The following is a 19915-nucleotide window of genomic DNA, read 5'->3' as shown; positions in this document are numbered from 1 at the left end:
CCGCGACCAGGGCTGGTACACAGAGAAGGAGCAAAACTTCAGAAAACACTTCTCTGCCATCTGCTTTGAATGATAATGTCATTAAAAAAATCTGAATCAGATAAGCTGGCATAGTAGGGTAGGCTTCTGTCTGCGGCACCGGCATCCCATATAGGTGCCGGTTTGAGTCCCAGATGCTTCACTTCCCATCCAGCTCTCTGCTTATGACCTGGGAAAGCAGTAGAGGATCGCCCAAGTCCTTAGGCCTCTGCACCCATCTGGAAGACCAGAGGGAGCTCTTGGCTTCAGATCAGCTCAGTTCTGTCTTTTGCAGCCATTTGTGGGGTGAGCAAGCAAATGGAGGACCTCTCTGCCTCTCCTTTTTCTCTGTGTAACTCTTCCTTTCAAATAAACTCTTTCAAAAAATTGTATTTAAAAAATATGATTTATGGGCCCGGCGGCGTGGCCTAGTGGTGAAGGTCCTCGCCTTGAACATACCGGGATCCCATGTGGGTGCTGATTCTAATCCCAGCAGCCCTGCTTCCCATCCAGCTCCCTGCTTGTGGCCTGGGAGGGCAGTCGAGGACGGCCCAAGGCCTTGGGACTCTGCACCCGTGTGGGAGACCTGGAAGAAGTTCCTGGATCCTGACTTTGGATTGGCATAGCATCGGCCGTTGCACTTACTTGGGGAGTGAATCATTGTTTGGAAGATCTTCCTCCCTGTCTTTCCTCCTCTATGTATATCTGCCTTTCCAATAAAAATTAAAAAATAAATCTTTACCAAAAAAAAATTATTTGGAGCAGGCATTTGGCATCAAGTTTGAGACTGTGCCTGTGTAGCTGGCTTCACGTGTGGGAGCACATGGGGTTGCAAAGCCTCTTGCCATTGCACCCATAGGAGAGCAGGTGACGGCTAAAGCAGGTGGGTCTGGCTCACCCTCCTGGGCTGAGCTCCGGCTCTTTGCTTCAGCCCTGGCCCAGGTATTTGAGAAGTGAGCCAGTGAATGAGAGATCTTTTTCTCTCTCTGCCTTTCTAATTAATTTAAAAGTCTAATCTAATAGACACTAACAGTGGTAGCAAAAGAAAGCTGCCCACGTCACCCACTGACCGCGGGCCTGGCCCTTACTGCTTCTCCTGATTTCTGACTCTTTCTGTAAGTCCAGATGCACAAGCTGTCCAGGCCTGGAGATCAAAGGAGAGCCAGCTGCTAAGAAGGTGACAACTTGGGACAAGATGGATTGCTCTGCCGTAAGCTTGCAACTTCCACTGTCAGAACAGCCGGTCATTACGCTGGTGTGTCACCAATGTCATTAAAAAAAGTGCTCCTAATGCAGATTGAGCAGCAGCCTGTGTCCAGGCTGTCTCGGGTCTTCAGTTTGTGACATTCTCCTTGCGCGCCCCTGCAGCTCAGGACAATAGTCATTGTTCTGCTAACCAGAATTTGAGTATGCAGAAAGGACAGCAGCGCGTGCTGTCGCTTTGTGAGGTCCAAGTGCACAGGTGGGCCCTCAAGTCGAGTGTGGCTATTTCGGGGCTGGCATCCCATGGCAGCCGTGTGCTGGGCTCAGCAAATGGTGCTGAGAGATGTTGCAGCACAGGGAACTGCTCTGGGGACGGGCTCAGCTCACACAGGCCACTGACACGTGGGCTGCACAGTCGGTGTTGGGGAAATGGGGTCAGGCATGTTGAGAGGAAAAGACTGGCTTGGCTGCCTCGTCCCTACAGCAGAGGGTATTCGTTGCCGCAGCGTCGCGCACACCACGCCCCACACTCGTAATGGAAACTAAGGAAAGAGCAAAGGTTAGGAAGCTTTTGAGAGGTGGTGTTTGGGAGTCAGCTCTCAGACGATTTTCTCGCTGAGCCGGGACTCTCTGCTCCCACATGGACTGACAGCCAGGCTGGGCACGCTAGCATAGGAAAAGGCAGAAGTCAGATCCTTGCTGATTTTTGCAACCGGATCTGGTTGCTGCACAGTGGCCCAGAGCTTTGTTCATCCTGGACTAGGATAATGGTGCGCGTCGCCCCCTGGTGTCCAGAAGGGGTCACTATGTGCCCTGCCCACCGCGCCCCATGCGTGTCCCCTCCCACCGTCCCTGCCCGGGGCTTCCACTGTGCCCACCACCGTCCGCACCGAGTTCCCCCGACAGCTCCACAGTCTGGAGAGAAAAGCAACAGGGAAAGATTTCAGTTTCCTTGCATGGCAAAGAGCCGGTTCTGATGGTGCCTGTCAGGCAGGGCGGGGAAGAGACTATAAAGGATGGAAAGCAGACCCGGGGACGAGTGGACCTTGCGTCACGGTAGCCTGGCGTGCAAACGAGTGCGCTCAAGCCGAGCCCGCACCCACGCCGACGCCTGGACTCCTGGCGATTTAAGGCAATGCAGAAGGGGCGCATGCTGAGGCTGCTGGAGATTCTTAGGACGTTTCCTGCAGCTTCTGGTTGACTTCCACGGGATGAGCTTGTACTTGAGAGGCGAGTTTCTGAGTGTTGGAACAAGCGTGGGGTGCGATGTAAACCTTTAGCTAATTTCTTCCATGAAAAATAGCTAGAAGAACCGATGCAGACGCGTTTGTGCGTTCAAGGTGCTTTAAACCTGTGTTACGAGGCACGAGGCTCATTTCTTCCAGGAGTTTAGCAAACGCGTCAGCGGTCACTCGATTTGCAGATGGTGCCCGTGCAAAACACTACAGGTGCTAAAAGGGGGAGCGGCGTTTTGCACCGCACCACACAGAACCCAGGTTAACAGTGGAAAGGGAATTTCGCATCTGGGTGGTTGTCCTCTTTCAAGTTCCTGAGCGGCGCCAGGCATGAACCATGGAGTTCCTCTCCCTGTGCAGGTCCGGCTCTGGGCAGAACGGGAAACTCGCCCCGGCAGGGTCTGGGCTTGGAGACTGCGCCACTAGTGGAGCCGGGGCAGGGAGAGGCGCGCGCGGGGCGCGGGGCCTGGGCGTCGCGAGGGCGGAGCCAGGGGCGGCAGGAGCCGGGGCGGGACTGATCCCCTCCTATAATTAGCGACCCAGGGGCGTCCACGGCCCGCAGCAGCTAGCCCAGACACTGCTCGCTCTCTCCGAGGTTAGGCGGGCGCCTGCTTCTTCTTCCTTCGAATCCCACCCAGACTGCTCCCCGGGCGGGGGCTTGGGCCGGCAGCAGAGCAGCTCGAGGAACGGCTGTGAGGGTCCAGCATGCTGGGGACCATCACCATCACAGGTAAGGCGCAGGTGGGATCCTGGGTGGGCGCCCAGGGGTCGGCGGTTAGGCATTTCCTGGCCATTGGGTCTGCTCGGGTTCTAACTTTGTGACCCGTCTTGGGTCCTGCGTGATCCAAAGGGAACTATTGTATTTTGATTATTTCTTAATCAGGAGTCTCCCTGGTCGTGAGTCTCTGAGACACTGAGTTGGGGTTTTGTTAGCGGCCACCTGCACGGAAATATGTCGGGTTGGGTGAAGTGCGGAATGGGTTGTAAAAAGCTGGAGTCCCTCGCTAGGGTCTTTCCCAAAGTGAAGTGGCTCGTTTTGAGAAGGTGTGTTGGCATTTTAAACTTGCATATCCCGAGTGCACTTCCAGTCAGAAGGAGGTACACTTGGTCGTGTTGGAGGGATAAAGCCTGTGGTGCTCTTCCCACGGCCACGCTACTTAGGCAGTTACCAATACAAAACATGGTCTTTTCAGCTTTCTAGGAATCTGCCAGTGAATTAGATTCTGTAGTGCCCACTAGCAAATAAATTACACCCAACTTTCAGGACCATTTCCGCCTAATTGTATGTAATACAAGTTGCATGGTGTGGCCCAGCTCCTGGGAGCCTACGTGTTTGCTCTCCCCACCCCCACCTCCCCCAAGAAAATTCAACTCCCATCGCTAATCTAGCTTTATAAGAACAGTTCTTTAAAATATAACTACTGCCAAGTCTTAAGTATTTTCTTCAAAGGGCAGGATAGAGTTTCTAGGGCTTCATAATTTTCTCAGCATAACCGCTTTGGCAAAGCTTTGTCTGCCTATGGAATTTTAAATGAATGTGAAAGTGTAGCAGAACTAAAAATATCTCCCACTTCCTATAGACTGGCTGGTTTACTCTGAGATTTCCCTCAAATTCCTTCCCCCAGTTGACTGGTCCCTCAGCTGTTTCTCTGGCAGGGAGGTTTACCTAATACTAGAAACTATGATTAAATGTTGTACCTGAAGACACAAAGTTCTCTGTTCTCTCCAGATCATAACCTTTTTTTTTTAATGAATTAAATATGCAAATGAGTGTCCTGGTGGGGCTGGCCGGACCTGGGCATGTGGGGCGTGGTCGTGAATTCTCAGTGTGTTCCCAGCGGGATTCTTAGCCTGTTTGTTATTCGGTTAGCCTGTTCCATGCTGAGTTTCTTACAGGAAAGAAAGGTGGTCCTTTTTAGCAGTCAGTAAGGGCTCATAACTTCGGGGTACTCTTAGCCTTTAACAGTGGGAATGATAAATGAACAGAAGTAGTTGGAAGGAAGGGCCAATTTTTAACGTGGTTTCAAGTCATTTAATATCACTTTCTGAGTTTTACCTTTATTAACAAGGATGTGGAGGAAGTGGCAAACTTTCCTGTTTGTTTGTTTGTTTGTTTGTTGTTGTTCCTGGTCATAAAATTGGAACTCCAAGCATTAACAGCAAATAACCATTTTCATACTGGAACAAGTGAACTGAAAGAGCCTTTCAACTCTCTTCTGTCTTCCTCCAAGCTCTGCAGGTTGCCCCGGTGTGGGTTATACCCGGCCATCTGGAAGTGCTTGGTCAGAATCCTGGAAAGCTCTCAGGGCCTTTTAAGGGTTAAAAACAATCAAAGGCCTCTTTCATTTTGGGGGTTACTTATTTACATAATGTGGGAGAAGGGTACCGTGGTCATTCCTCTTCAGTAGTCGGGTGGTTTGAGAGGTGTTTGGAATCCCACGGAAGACAGATGTGTCTTCTGACTTAGGGCTGCAGGTTCTCATTTCTGAAAGGAGAACCGTCACCTCCTTTCCCCTCCACGCGGTTCACTCTGGAATCTATGCAGTGGAACTAGAAGTAGGAAATGATTGCTGATGTCACATACTGACTCATCCCACAAGCCATAACGCAGCTTAGAAGGAAAGAAGTGATTTCATACCGAGTTGAAAGAGATGCCCCCATGCCCACAGACATCCCAGTGACACCCCAGTGCAAAGAAAGCCTCTCGAGTTAGCCAAATATTTTTCCCTGTTTTTTTTCTGACTGGATCAGATGGCTGAGATGCTGATGATATTAATGCATTACAAATTTTACCAAATGGTGTGAGCAGTTAGAGTCCTTATCCCTTTTGTAAACTGGGGGAGAAAGAATCCTCCAGTGCCCGCGCACTTCCCGAGTGGCACGTGCCTGTTCCCAGTCTGCGATGAAGGCAGGTAGCTGTCTGCAGACTTATGGGCTATGGCACTGCTACCTTTGCACCTGCTTGCTTAATAATAAGTACCAGTTGCTGAGTGGGAGTGCTCTGTGGAGGTTTTCGTGTAACGCTCCCAGTAATCCTGCAGAGGGTGCTGGCTGAGCCCCCTTGATCCTCAGGCAGCTCTCTAGTGGCAGTGCAGGCAGTGGGAAGCCTGCCTGGATTGCCCTTCGACCTCTTTCTCAGTGTACAAAAGATACTGACACTGACTTAGCCATGCTGAGCTTTCTGCATCCCTGCCCTGATGTTCAAGGGAGTGTGAAAGGCCACTCCCAAGACCAGGGCCATCATGATGTCACCTTACACTGCTGTCCAGGGCTTGGTCTAAATCCTGGGTAATCACCTCCACATGGAGGACTTGTGGTTAATGAGCTTTACAACAAGGCGAGTTGGGTGTGTAGGGTAAGAGGGGTGGGTGGAGAATGCAGGGAATTCCTGGAAGAATTCCAGAACAATGCTTACAAATCTTTGGAGGGGTGGACTTGATTAGTTGCAGATGTCACCATGAGCGGTCCTCCAGGCTGGCCAGGACAGGATGGCAGCTCCGGCTACGTTGAACCTAGAAAATGTGTGTATTTCTTTATTTCTTTCTTTTTTTTTTTTTTTTTTTTGCAATATTATACTTAACTTTCCTGTGCCAGAAACGATAATGTTGGGTCACCAAAAGATTATAATGCGGAAGTCTGGATAAAAACGCCAGTATTTTTGTAACACGTAATTCACTGCACTCCTTGAAAATCTTTCTCTTTTCAGGCCTCTAAAGGAAAAGGAAGCAAGTTGAACTATTTCTCATTTCTTCGTCCCCATGTGTTTGGAGGCTCCTGGACCCAGGCAGCGATTGCTTTATGCAGGGCTCTGGGGCTTAACTGGCTTTAGAATCCTGGAACCTTTGAAACCGTTGAGGGTGGGGGATTGCGAGCATTTTCACAAGGAAAATGTCAATTTGCACACGCCCACAGTGGATCCCAGGTGCTTTTTTTCTATAAGGGGATATTTCTGTGCAGCTGAGCATCATAGGAAATGACATCCTGGTGTAAGATTCAGAAGGGGTTTTCCCCTCCTGTACTTTCATCTGAGAGACTCTGGAGAGAGGCAGAGGGTACCCCGACCCACTGATTTCTCTTTGCAAGGGCTCACAGCAGCTGGGACTAGGCCTGCTGCGCTGGACTGGGCTGGGCCAAAGCTGAGACCCTGGTCAGGCCAAGCTCAGGCTGACAGGGTCCCAACTATTTTTTTCTGCCATTCTTTCTCTTCGCTGCATCTCATACATGCAGATGTGTATGGCGTCAGCTCTTCTGGGGTATATTCAGAAAATTAAGGGGCAGGTGTTTCGCCCAGTAGATAAGATGCTCGTGTCATGTATCAGAGAAGTAGACAGAGTTTAATGCCTGCCGCCGGTACCTGCATCTGATTCCTGCCAACGCAGACCTTGTGGCGGCGGACTGGGGGTAGTAGCTCTTGCTACCCTCATGTTACCTAGATCAGTCTCCCAGCTCCTGGCTTCACCCCTGGCCAAGCGTCATTGTGGACATCTGGGGAGTCCATAGGATCCATAGGAGCTCTCTGTGTCTTCTTGTTCCTCTGTCTCAATTAAATGAACACTTTTTTTTAAGAAAAGGAAATTTTGTGAATGGGAGCTTTTTTCCAACATCATCTTAAAGATCAACTTTTCTTTTCCGATGGATGCTGTCAACATGCAGACACTCTCCCACACAAACATATGATCTGTGTTTCCACCCAGAGAGGGGGATACAAATATTTGGTTTCTGTGGTGATGTTTTGTGCAGACACACCAGGCGTGTGATGTTGCCTCCGCTAGCAGTTCATGGGCGAAGACCTATTGGCACGAAGCATGTGCTGGTAAGACAGTGTCTGTGGTGTGCAGAGGCTGTGGGGCCCCACGGAAGGACTTCAGATCTGTGGGATAGAATTAAGAGAGAGAGAAAGATCCAGATACCTCCCACTTGTTAGCTCAATCCACCAAATGCCTGCAACAGCATAGGGGTAAACTAGTCCAGAACTCCATCCAGGCCTCATGGGGTGACAGGGATTCAAGTCCTTGAACTTCCGTAACACTTGCTGACTCTTGGAGTGCATGGAATTAGGAGTGGAGTGGGGACTTGGAGAACCCAGGGACTCCACTATGGGGTGGAGGTATCCCAAGTACTGTCTTAGCCAAATACGGCCCCAGCTCTCTAGTTTTTCAGTGATAAGTTGCACATATTCATGGGACACTCTGTGTGTGTATGTTTAATGCATGTAACTGCCTCCCTCCTTACCCGCTCAGTCATGATCTGTAAGTCACCAAGATTAGCAAGCAAGGGCCACATTAAACATATTTTTTCAAAGGCTTTTGCCCACCACAACTAGATGGGAATGATGGATGGGAAAATGATGACGGTCTCGCCCGGCAAGCTCCACCTGCAGCCAGACCTGGGCGATGCGGCGTGCTTTGGGTGGACTGGATGCGGCAGGACTGGGGAGTGGAGAGCAGCGCACTAAGAGGCAGGAACCACAATCACTGCGCTGGGTCCAACACAGGCCGAAGGACCTGTATCCACACATGATCCAACAGAGCAGGCAGGAAGCAGATGGGGTTGCAGGTGCCCTATCACTCCGTTCATACGTACCTCTTTGGAGTCAGAGGCAAAATAGGTGCCGTGTGACATTCTACTTCACAGTTTCCAAGAGTACCCACACTTGGCAACACCATAGGTTTCTGCAGCCTGTTTGTGTCTGAATGTCCTGAACGGTGCGGCTCAGCAACTGAAAGCTGCTCAATACTGCCCTCTTCTGTTGGGGAACCGGCTCAGCAGTTCGGATGGCGTTTCCAGGCCGCGCATGTTTGTGACTATGATAGGGGAAGAATTGGATCAGGGCACACTGACCCACAGGAGGATGGGGTAAAATAAATTGTGCAAACCTTATGTCCCAGTTTGGCAAATCTTGAGTAACTCCTCCAGAAAAACACAAGTGTGATAGTGATTATCTCTGGACATGGTCCTTATGGAAAACGTTCGCTGTTTTTCCATACTTTAAATTTCCCGCAATTTATATAGATTACTCTTGGAATTAGCAAAAGGACATTAATTAAAAAACAAGTCGCTTTATTTCGAAGAAAACAATAAGGCAAAAAATTTAGAAAGGTTTTTGCGTTTTGTTATTGTAGACAGCCAGTGGATCTTGTACCCTCACAGGGAGCAGCCGTGACTTCATGTGGCATAAGTCGTCTGATAGTGTGGCCAGGAATGTTAGATGCAATTTGGGAGTCGTAGGTCGGTGATGTTCCCCTTGTTTTAATACATAGATAAAATTGAGGGGCAGGTGTTTGGCTCAGGGGTTAAGACACCTGCATCCCACACTGAGGTGCCCAGACTTGAGTTCTGAGTTTGTTCCTGATCCAACTTCCTGTTAAACAGTGAGGGATGATGACTTCCTGCTTCCTGCCTGAGAGGCCTGCATTGAGTTACTACTGGATCCCAGTTCCTGGGTTCATTCCTTAAATGCCCTCGCAGGTAAAGCTGGGTTAAGTGGAAGTTTAGAACCCTAAACTCGGTCTGGTTCTCACACATGGGTTGTAGGTACCCAAGTCTGCAGCCAGGACCCAAATGAAGCCATTCCGGTACGGGTGTCAGGACACTGTGCCCTCTCCAGCATTGTGCATTCAAGGTGCCCCTGGATTTTAGTACTGATTTATGAATCCTTTTTCTGGATGTTCCCCAGTGTATCTGAAGTAGCGGTTGCCTCTCTGCAGTTTTTCTGTAGGAAGAACAATTTTCTGTTCGTTTGGGCGCATGCCAAGGGGTTGTGATTACCAGGTCTTAGGGCAGCAGTCCAGCACTGAAAGAAACCGCACACTCGCCTCCAGAGTAACTTTCAGCCTTGAGGCGTTGTGAATTGTAACTTTGTTGTAAGACTCTGTGACCATGTCCAGCCTCACCCCCATTATGGTGCTGGTACTCATGCGCTAACTGTCAAGGCAGGTGCACACTCGGGTTTCTGCTGTGCAGTGAGCTGTGGCTTTGCAGTGCTGGCTTCAGAGCTGGCCATGTGATGGAGTGTGGCAGGCAGAGAAGCACTTCACACACCAGATGCAGTGACAACAGCCGCTGGACCGGCGTTCAGCTGGGACTCGCTCCCAGGGAGAGCCCCCTGGAGGTGACGACGCCCTGGTCTCCCTGGGAGCCATCAGTGGCGGTTTGAGAAGCACAAGCTAGCCGGGCCTCTGTGACGCACGCTGGTCACCAACGTCAACGGTGGGCCAGCACCCCCAAGGCGCAGTCTGCGCCCAGCGATGGGGCAGCCGCGAGAGGCAAGCCGGGCCTCGCGGGCCCCCATCCGGCTGCACCTGCCCTGGCCGGCCGGTGAGCGCCATGCCCTGGTGGAGTAACCTTTGCCGTGAGTAGCATGCGCCCCGCAGCGGCTGTTCGCTTTGCCCCGGCCACTGCATCCACGGAACCTGGGGCAGGGGGTGCGCATGGACTTTAGGTCCGGGCAGACATCTATGTATGGGTTTTCCATCCTTCTTCCTTGCCATCCCTTTTCTGTTTGGGAGAAGTCACAGCGGTAGGGTGAGGAAAGCCTGGAGGCCAGCCCGGCAGGGGTGGGAGGGTTAGGAATGGGGGTGGTTACGGTAGCAGATTGGTACTGCCCACGCAGTGATTCTAGGGTTCTTGGGCTGCAGCACAAAATGGGACTCAACTGGAACGTGTTGTGGTGCAGCGGCCAGGCTGGAGCCGAGTCCATACCAGGAGCCAGAAGCTTCTTCCCTGTCTCCCAGGTGGATACAAGGTCCCAAGGCTTTGGACCATCCTCAACTGCTTTCCCAGGCCACAAGTAGGGAGCTGGATGGGAAATGGATCAGCTAGAGCACAAACCAGTGCCCAGATGGGATCCCAGCCTGTATAAGGCAAGAATTCAGCCATTGAGCTGTCAAGCCTGCCTTTCAAATAAATGAAGTAAATCTTTTAAAAAGTTGGGGGGGGGGGAACGGGTGGTGGCACCCAGGCTTCCATCTGAATTGGGCCGACTGGGCAACCATGTAAATGCGTGTGATGAGAGCAGACTACTGTGAGGTTGCAAGAATGGTTGGCTTTGCCATTTGAACCCAGCGCAAACAGCCTTGGCTGCCAGGGTAGTAAGGAGGAGGCTTTTCTGAAAGCCTGAGCTGGGAGGTGCATGACAGGTGCGTGGTGATGCAACAGAGGTGGGGTCAGGGGTTGTGGTCTCCCTGTGAAGTCTGCAGGGCTGGCTCAGAGCCTGTGTCCACCCTGCGCGGGGAGGGCTCCACGCTGAATGAAGATGGGTCTCACAGTAATACTTTGATCCGAAGAAATAACAGACCATTTGACCAGTTAGGATTTTAAAAATTATTGTGTGCCTTTTTAAATGTGCTTGGTTTGTGTCACCTAACTCTGTAGAGAGAACATCTGAATATTGCTAAGCTATACTGATTAAATTCAAAGAAAAAAAAATCATCTTGCCCCCGCAGGTTTGACTCCAAATGCTTCAGTTCTCCTAGAATGAAAATGAAAGAGTGTTTGATGTGGAAGCATAGATGTGGGAGGTGGAGGTAGTGGGTGGGGGGCTGCTGTGTAAAAGGCCTGCTTTCTCCCACACTGTTGGCAGAGTGTTTATTTCTAATCACAGTTTGATGGCAGGAGACTTGGATTGCATTCATCCCTTGTAGATACCACGCTGGAAGACAGCCTATTTTAAGAGTTGAACATTTTTACACAGTGTATTTCCAGCAAGGACATCCCATCTTTCTGTTTTAAAGATTATTTTTATTTGAAAGACAGATTTTTTTTTTCAAGAGAGAAGGTCTTCCATCTGCTGTTTCACTCCCCAAATGCCCTAAATGGCCAAACCTGGGCTGATCCGAAGCCAGGAGCTTCTTCTGCTGCTCTGACATTGGTGCAAGGGGTCCAAGAACTTGGGCCATCTTCCCAGGCCACTAGCAGGGAGTTGGATTGGAAGTGAAGCAGCTGGGACTAAAATTGGTGCAGCTTGGTCTGCTGGTACTATAGGCTGAGAATTAGCCTGCTAAGAAACCGTGCCAACCACAGCACCCATGTTTAAAAGCATCATCCTGGGAAGAATCCAGATGGCAGAACAGGGATAAGCACACGTTTTAAACAGATGGAAAAACATTAGCCAGTGTGAAGCAGAGAGGGCACATTCCAGGAAATAGAGGATTAGAATGACAGCAGAGGGCACCTGGAGACTGACAGACACAGGAAAGCAGCAACACCAGGGTGTGGTGTTGAATGATCGACACCCCAGCAGCACCCAGCGACTGGCGATCTGAACTGCACCAGCAGCCGTATGGACTTGTATCATAAAATGATAATAATAATAATATATAAAATAAAATAAAACATCATGCTGTGCCCGCGCAGTAGCCTAATGGCTAAAGTCCTCTCTTTGCACACCAGGGATCCCATATGGACACCGGTTCATGTCCTGGTGGACCCACTTCCCATCTGGCTCCCTGCTTGTGGCCTGGGAAAGCAGTCGAGGACGGCCCAAACCCTTGGGACCCTGCACCCGCCTGGGAGACCTGGAAGAAGCTCCTGGCTCCTGGCTTCAGATTGGCTCAGCTCTGGCCGTTGTGGCCACTTGGGGAGTGAACCAGCAGATGAAAAATCTTTCTCTCTGTCTCTCCTCCTTTTTGTACATCTGACTTTCCAATAAAAAAAAAAGTCTGCAGAAAGATTTTTATATTTTCTTACAATTGGGAATTTTAATAGTACATAGAAATTTTAAAGAAATCCTCATATTTACCTCTGTCCCAGAAATCCATACATATATGTTTGTCACAGTGTTGGTCTAAATATGAACAAATGGAAAACTAAAGCATTCTCACTTCAGGAGATGATGCATGCTTTCAAAATGATGCTGGAGCAGGTGTTATGGCATGGCAGGAAAAGCCACTGCATGGGATGGCCACAGTCCCTATTGGAAAGCTGGTTCAAATCCTGGCTCTTCCACTTCTCATCCAGCTTCCTGCTAATGTGTATGCCGGTGAGGCGGCTAAGGATGGCTTGAGTACTTGAGTCTGAGTCCTTGAGACTCATATGGGACATGCCTCCTGGCGTCATGCTGGACCAGCCCTGGCTGCTCCACTTCGTATGCAGTTCCCTGCTTGTGGTCTGGGAAAGCTGTGTAGGATGGTCCGAAGCCTTGGGCTCCTGCCATCCACATGGGAGACCTGGAGGAAGCTCTTCTCTCCTGCCTTAGGATCAGCCCAGCTTCAGCCATTGTGGCCATTTGAGGAATGAACCTGAGAAGGGAAGATCTCTCTTTCTCCCCTCTTCCCCTATAAACTCTACCTTTCAAATAAATAAATCTTTGAAAATAAATGGCTGTGGACCCGGCACAATAGTATAGTGGTTAAAGTCCTCACCTTGCACGTTTAGGATCCCATATGGGTGCTGGTTCTAATCCCGGCAGCCCTGCTTCCCATCCAGCTTCCTGCTTGTAGCCTGGGAAAGCAGTCGAGGATGGCCCAAAGCTTTGGGACCCTGCACCTGCATGGGAGACCCAGAAGAAGCTCCTGGCTCCTGGTTTCAGATTGGCTCAGCTCCAGCTGTTGTGGCTACTTGAGGAGTAACTCTTCGGACGGAAGATCTTCCTCTCTCTCTGTCTCTCCTCCTCTCTGTATATCCGACTTTCCAATGAAAGTAAATAAATCTTAAAAAAAAAATGGCTGCACAAAATTTACCTTCTCACCAGCAGTGTGGAAGACTTGCCCTTCTGCAGTCCTCACCAGCATTTGTTGCTCTGTCTTTTGGATAATAACTATTCTGACAGGTGAGGTGGGTTTGCTTTTTTTTTTTTGTATTATTATCATTATTTTAATTTTTGTTGGAAAGGCAGGTTTACAGAGAGAAGGAGAGACAGAAACAGAAAGATCCTCCACCCCACTGATTCACTCCCCAAGTGGCCACAATGCCGGAGCTGAGCCAATCTGAAGCCAGGAGCCTGGAACTTCTTCCAGGTCTCCCAGGTGGGTGCAGGTTCCCGAGGCTTTGGGCCATCCTGCACAGCCTTCCCAGACCATAAACAGGGTGCTGGATGGGAAGTGGAGCAGCTGAGACGGGAACCAGTGCCTATATGAGATTCTGGTGCTTGGCGGTGGAGGGTTAGAGAGTTGAGCCATCACACCAGCCCTGAAGCGGTTTTGCTTTTCATTTCCCTCAAGGAAATGGTAAGCACCTCCTCTGTGGCACCATAAAATGTTCCTCACACTTTGTCCAAGGTGCTCTGACATTAGATTTGCGTTAGTATTTAGCTTAAGCCTCTAGCAATACTTCCCATATCCCAAATTTCATAGAGTCTGCGTGGAAATTTGAGATGTGACATGTGATTCCATTTTACCTTTTTTTTAAAAGGATCTATTTTTATTTTACCTTACAACAGAAGGTAGGCTGTCTGCCTGACCATGCTTAGTGAAGCTTGCCTACTTAGGTGTAACTAATTGTGAACTTGTATTTGAAAGGCAGAGAGAAACAGAGATCTTCCCTGTGCAGGTGACACCCGGGCCAGGCCAGTTAGAAGCGGGCATCCTAAAACTCTCTACAGATCTCTCGCATGAATAACAGGGAGCTTGGCTGCACATGGGCTGTAGCCTGTTGCTTCCCGGGTACACACAAGCTGACACTGGAATCGGAATTTGAGCTAGGATGCAAACTCAGGCACTCTGATATGGAATACAGGTGTGTGTGTGTGTGTGTGTGTGCACGCGCGCCAGACACGGGCACCTCATGTTTTGCTGGTTCAGTTTGTGTACGTTCTCTTTGACAGGGATCACAGCCATCAGAGCAGTACCTCTGAACCTGAAAGGTGCAGACATCACTAATCTATTGATTCACAAACATCCTTAGGACCCTTCCCTGATATTAACTGCAGTCTTAATTGGCCATGTTTTAAAGCATTCCGTTTTTTTGAGTTGTAATCTTTTCCCCCGCTTCTCTCCACCCTCTCATTAACAGTTGGACAGCGAGAGTCTGAAAATGTGAGCGAGAAAGACTCAGCTAAGGACATGGCTGCCGACTCTGAGGCCGTGGAGGAAGTCACCAGGCAGGGGCAGGAGGACGCGCCGGAGGTCATCCAACAAGTCGCTTCTTCCGAGAGCAACTTAGAAGAGCTGGCACCACCTACCGAGGCCCAAAGTAACGACGTCGGATTTAAGAAGGTGTTCAAGTTTGTCGGCTTCAAATTCACCGTCAAGAAGGATAAGACCGAGAAGTCTGACACCGTCCAGCTGCTCACTGTCAAGAAAGATGAAGGCGACGGAACCGGAGGGTCCATCGGGGCAGGTGACCACCAGGATCCCAGCTGCGAGTCTGGGGAGGCGACATGCAAAGAGAGTGAACTCCAGCAGCCCACGGAGAAGCCGGAAGACATCCAGGTGCCGGAGCAGAGCGACGCGGCCCCGCCGCCTCCCGAGGCCGAGTGCGGCCAGGCAGCCGAGGAGGCCAAAGAGCAAGGAGAGGAAAAGCAAGAGAAGGACGCCAGCAAGTCCCCGGAGTCCCCTACCAGCCCTGTGGCCAGTGAAACCGCGTCGCCCTTCAGGAAGTTCTTCACCCAAGGCTGGGCCGGCTGGCGCAAGAAGACCAGCTTCCGGAAGCCCAAGGAGGAGGAGGCGGACGCTGCCGAGAAGAGAAAGGAACAAGAGCCGGAGAGAAGCGAGGCCGAGGGGAGCGGCCTGTCGCCTGGCGGCCCTGAGGAGAGGCCCGTGGCCTCGGAGCCGGCCCCGGCCAGCAGCACGGAGGAGGCCCGGCTTTCGGCCGAGTACGAGAAGGTCGAGCTGCCCGTGGACGAGCAGGTGGATGGGGCCGTAGGAGAGCGAGCCGCCCCGCTGGCCACAGAAGTGTTCGACGACAAGGAGGAAGGCCCGCAGGAAGTGGTGGCCGAGGTGCAGGTCGGGCCCGCGGCGGCCCAGCAGAGCGGGCAGCCGGAGCCCCCCGAGGCCGCAGAGCCCCCGCCGGCTCCGGACGCGGGGCCTCAGCCGGCCGCGCCCGCCCAAGAGCCGGCCATGGGCACCCAAGTGTGCGCTCCTGACGGGGACCAGCCGCCGCCAGCACCAGAACCTAGTCCCGAGGACAAAGCGCCCTCAAAGCCGCCCGAAGGCGTCCTCAGCGAGGCGGACGTGCTGGCCTCGCAGGAGAAGGCCAAGGCTCAAGGAAGCCCCTTGAAGAAGCTCTTCAGCAGCACTGGCTTAAAGAAGCTCTCTGGAAAGAAGCAGAAAGGCAAGCGGGGAGGTGACGAGGAGGCCGGCGATCAGAGTCAGGCTGCGGCCGAGTCCCCCGACAGCACCGACGAGCAGCGCGGGGAGAGCTCTGCTTCCTCGCCCGAGGAGCCCGAGGAGGTCATCCGTGTGGACAAAGGCACGGCAGAAGGGCCCCAGGAGGGGGACGCCGAAGAAGGAGCCGCTTCCGATGGCGAGAAGCGGCGAGAAGGGGTCACCCCGTGGGCCTCGTTCAAAAAGATGGTGACGCCCAAGAAACGCGTCCGGAGGCCCTCTGAGAGTGACAAAGAAGACGAGCTAGACAAGGTCAAAAGCGCCACCCTGTCTTCCACGGAGAGCGCGGCCTCCGAGCTGCAAGAAGAAGTCAGAGGAAGCGGGGACGAGCCGAAAGTGGAAGAACCAAAGCGCAAGGTGGACACCTCGGTGTCTTGGGAAGCGTTGATTTGCGTGGGATCGTCCAAGAAAAGAGCTAGAAAGGCGTCATCTTCTGACGAGGAAGGGGCGCCCCGAACGACGGGCGGAGACGGCCAAAAGGCAGACGAGGCTGGCAAAGAAGCAGGGTCAGAGGCCATCCTGGCCGGTTCGCAAGAACGTGACCAAGCGGCCGGAAGCTCCTCCCCGGAGGCAGCTGGGAGCCCGACCGAGGGCGAGGGCGTCTCCACCTGGGAGTCCTTCAAGAGGTTAGTCACTGCCAGGAAGAAATCGAAGTCAAAGCTAGAAGAGAAAAACGAGGACTCTGCTCTTGAGCAGTCGGCTTCTGATGTTGAACCCGGGAAAGAAGAATCTTGGGTTTCCATTAAGAAATTTATTCCTGGACGCAGAAAGAAAAGGCCAGACGGAAAACATGAACAAGCCACTGCTGAAGACGCAGGGCCGGCGGCTGCTTCTGCCGAAGATGACCCTGACGTGCCAGCCGTGGTGCCCTTGTCCGAGTATGATGCTGTGGAGAGAGAGAAGATGGAAGCACAGACAAGCCCGGCAGAGGCCGAGGCCGAGGCCGAGCCCGGTAAGAGCCTGGTGCACACAGTGGCCGCCACCAGCGTGGAAGAGCGGTCTCCTTCTTGGATCTCCACTTCGGTGACAGGGCCCCTCGAACTGGCCGAAGAGGAAGCCGCAGCACCCACAGCGGAGGGGTTAGAGACCAAAGTCACCAAAGAAGAAGGCCCCGAGGCTCCCAAAGCTGTGCCAGAGAGCCCAGCTGCCCATGACGACACAGTCGTTAGCACCAAAGAATTAACTCCTGGAGCCATGGAAGCCACTGAGATGCCAGCTGCCGAGGAAGCCACCGAAGCATCCGGTGCTGAAGAGACCACCGAGATGGTGTCGGCAGTGTCCCAACTGACCGACTCTCCTGACACCACAGAGGAAGCCACCCCTGTTCAGGAGGTCGAAGGGGTGGCGCTGGATGTTGAAGACCAACAGAGGCGGACTCACGCAGTCCTGCAGGCAGCTGCCGAAAAAGTGAGAGAGGAATCGGGGCTGCGGGACACCAGTGTGCCGCAGGACACGGTGCTGGCCTTGCCCAAAGTAGCATCCACAATTCTAGAGAAGGTCGAGGAAGCAGAGGAGGATTCTGCAGAGGTGGAGTTGAAGACAGAGGTGTGTGTAGAGCCAGAAGGACACACACAAGAAACTGAAGAGCTCACGGTGCAGACCACCCCCAAGAGCTTTGAGGAAGGTCCTCAAGTCACAGAGAGTGGAGGGTCTACTGAGCCACTCAGCACTTGTCAAGCTGAAGCGATAGCTGAGGAAAAGCTCCAGGAAATTGCCATGGAGCAGGCTGTTCCCCGTGACTGCCCCGAAACCTTTACAGACAGTGAGACCGACGGAAGCACCCCCGTGGCAGAGCCGGAAGCTCCAGATGCAACAGGGCAGGTCCACGTCATGGAACTCCCCAAGGTCACACCTGGCACCCAGTTGGAGGTGGCAGAGGCAGAGGCAGGGCCTGTACAGGAAGAGAGACCTTCAACACCTCCTACGCTTGAGTCCCAGGAAGAAAATACGGAAGCGGAAGAAGTTGCTGAGCATTCAGAGGAAAAAATCTCAGTGGAAACTGTGCCCGTTCAGTCCTGGACTGAGGTAACGCAAGACGTCAGCCAGTTTGCTGATGAAATCAAAGACAAAGGAGGCGAGGTTCCTGCAGAGACAGACATAGCAGCTGGGCAGGAAAAGACCCCAGAAGTTGCAGTCCAAGAGGAAATAATCAAAGGAGCAGGATGTCCAAAAGATGATGATAGTCACCTGTGGGCTCATGCTCAGTCTCTTCCAAGTACAGAGGAGAGGGAGATGGAAGTTGAAGTAGGAAGTGAGAAAAGTGGAGTAAAGGCGACCCAGGTCAGCGAGGCGAGACCTGCAGAATGCAGCAAGCAGCTGGTTCAAGCAGGTGACGTCACTGTCACTGACAGGGAGAAGGAAGTGAGTTTGGGAGAAAGCACTTCTTGCTTAGAGCAAGAAGAGGCGGAGTGTGTTGAAGTTCAAGTTCAAAGCTCTGAGGCCTCTTTACCTCTTGTAGCTGCAGCGGTGGAGGAGAAGGTTGTAGAAGAAACCATCAAGGTTTTAGAAACAGGGGAGACTTTGGTGTCTGCAGGTGCACGTTTAGTACTAGAGGAGAAGTCCTCTGGTCAAGATGACTTGATGACTGAGCCAGGGGAAGGTGCTGTGTCCACTGCGCCCGAGCCTCAGACAGGGTCCATGACAGTGACAGGAGGTGCTGCTGCTGAAGACGATGTAAGTTCTGAGCCAGAAGGAGACAAGACCGCATCACAGAAGTGGACATCGGAGGAAGATGGGCAGCAGGTGGCCCGTGAAGATGTCAAACTGAGTGTACCACGAGAGGAAGAGATGAAGGCTGAAAATGAGATTTTGGAACTTGAGACTGAGAGCAGTAAACTTGTCCAGAACGTCATTCAGACAGCTGTGGACCAGTTCATACACACGGAAGACACGGCCGCTGAAACACCGGCAGCTCACCTACAGGCACAGGTGCACCTGACGACAGCTATTAGCCAGGCAACTGGACAGAAACCAGAGAAGGAAGACCACGACAGTCAGGTGTGCACACAGGAAGAAGCCCTTGTTCTTGAAGCCACAGAGGAGACAGAGCTCACCTTGGGAGGACAGGTGCCTGAGGAACCCTCCAGAGAAAGCAATGAAGTCTCAGAGACCATCCTGGCTGGTGAGGTAGAAAATTCCAGTGTCAGTGGCCAGCAGCTTGAAGAGGTGATTCTCGCATCCAAGGAGGAGGAGGGTAGCATCGTTGCACCATCTGTGCCAGGAGGTGACGGCTGTGCTGTATTAACAGAAAGAACGGAGGAGTCACAACTCGAACCCAAAGAAGTTGAGAAAAGTGATGCCGTTGAAGATCCAGAGAACCAGATCTCAGCCCTGGCACTGGAAGATGCCACAGGAGACTTAACCAAAGAGTCCCTAGATACAAATGGACCAAAGCTAAAAGAGACCCAAGATGCCCCGCAGGTAGGAGATCAGGAAGGAGGAGCGCACAGCGACTCAGACCAGGAGATCGAGACCCAGAGGCAGGAGACGCAGAAACCACAGAGCAAGCCAGCAAAGCCTGAACTTGCAGAATCCCAGGACGCCGTGTAAGTAAGCTTCCTTCGCTCCTGAAACCCTCTGTTCCTCTTAAGTCGTTAGATCATATATTTGTTATTGAGGAATTGGGAGTTCAAAAGGTGATTTTACATAGAGCCTTCAGTTGGGGAATAACTAGAGTCAGAGATCTAGTTGTTTTTTTTTCTTTTTTACTCATTGGAATTTCATTAGAATTATTGATGCTATGAAAATGAGGACGTCACTTTACCTTCACATGACTGCTTTCCACAAAAATAAAGGGACAAATTGGGAGCAGGGGAGGGAAACTCACTTAGCACCTTATCAACGTATTTTGTTGAGTTACACTGTTGTTTTCAAAACTAATTAGGGGGCCTGGCACAGTAGTTCTAATCCCAGCGGCCCTGCTTCCCATCCAGCTCCGTTTATGGCCTGGGAAAGCAGTCGAGGATGACCCAGAGCCTTGGGACCCTGCACCCACGTAGGAGACCTAGAAGAGCTCCTGCCTCCTTGCTTCAGTTTGGCACAGCTCGGGCTGTTGCAGCCACTTGGGGAGTGAACCATCGGACGGAAGATCTTCCTCTCTGTCTGCTCCTCTCTTTAGATCTGACTTTCCAATAAAAATAAATAAATCTTTAAAAAAAGTGATTAGCAGCCAAAAGTAGGTTTTTATCAGACTGTTTG

The 19915-nt window shown here is 51.8% G+C and overlaps 1 protein-coding gene across 1 annotated transcript in view; it reads left to right on the top strand.

Moving 5' to 3' along the window:
- AKAP12 (A-kinase anchoring protein 12) overlaps positions 1 to 19267 on the top strand; it is a 94786-nt gene extending 75519 nt beyond the window's left edge. The window contains exon 3 of the mRNA XM_058668900.1: positions 14406 to 19267. Coding sequence (XP_058524883.1) covers positions 14406 to 19267 — 4862 coding nt within the window. The remainder of the gene's footprint in view (positions 1 to 14405) is intronic.
- The last annotated feature ends 648 nt before the right edge of the window (positions 19268 to 19915 follow it).

The sequence above is a fragment of the Ochotona princeps genome, chromosome 1 (genome assembly GCF_030435755.1).
Source record: "Ochotona princeps isolate mOchPri1 chromosome 1, mOchPri1.hap1, whole genome shotgun sequence".
Classification (NCBI taxonomy): Eukaryota; Metazoa; Chordata; class Mammalia; order Lagomorpha; family Ochotonidae; genus Ochotona; species Ochotona princeps.
This window is presented reverse-complemented; position numbering and strand designations above follow the sequence as displayed.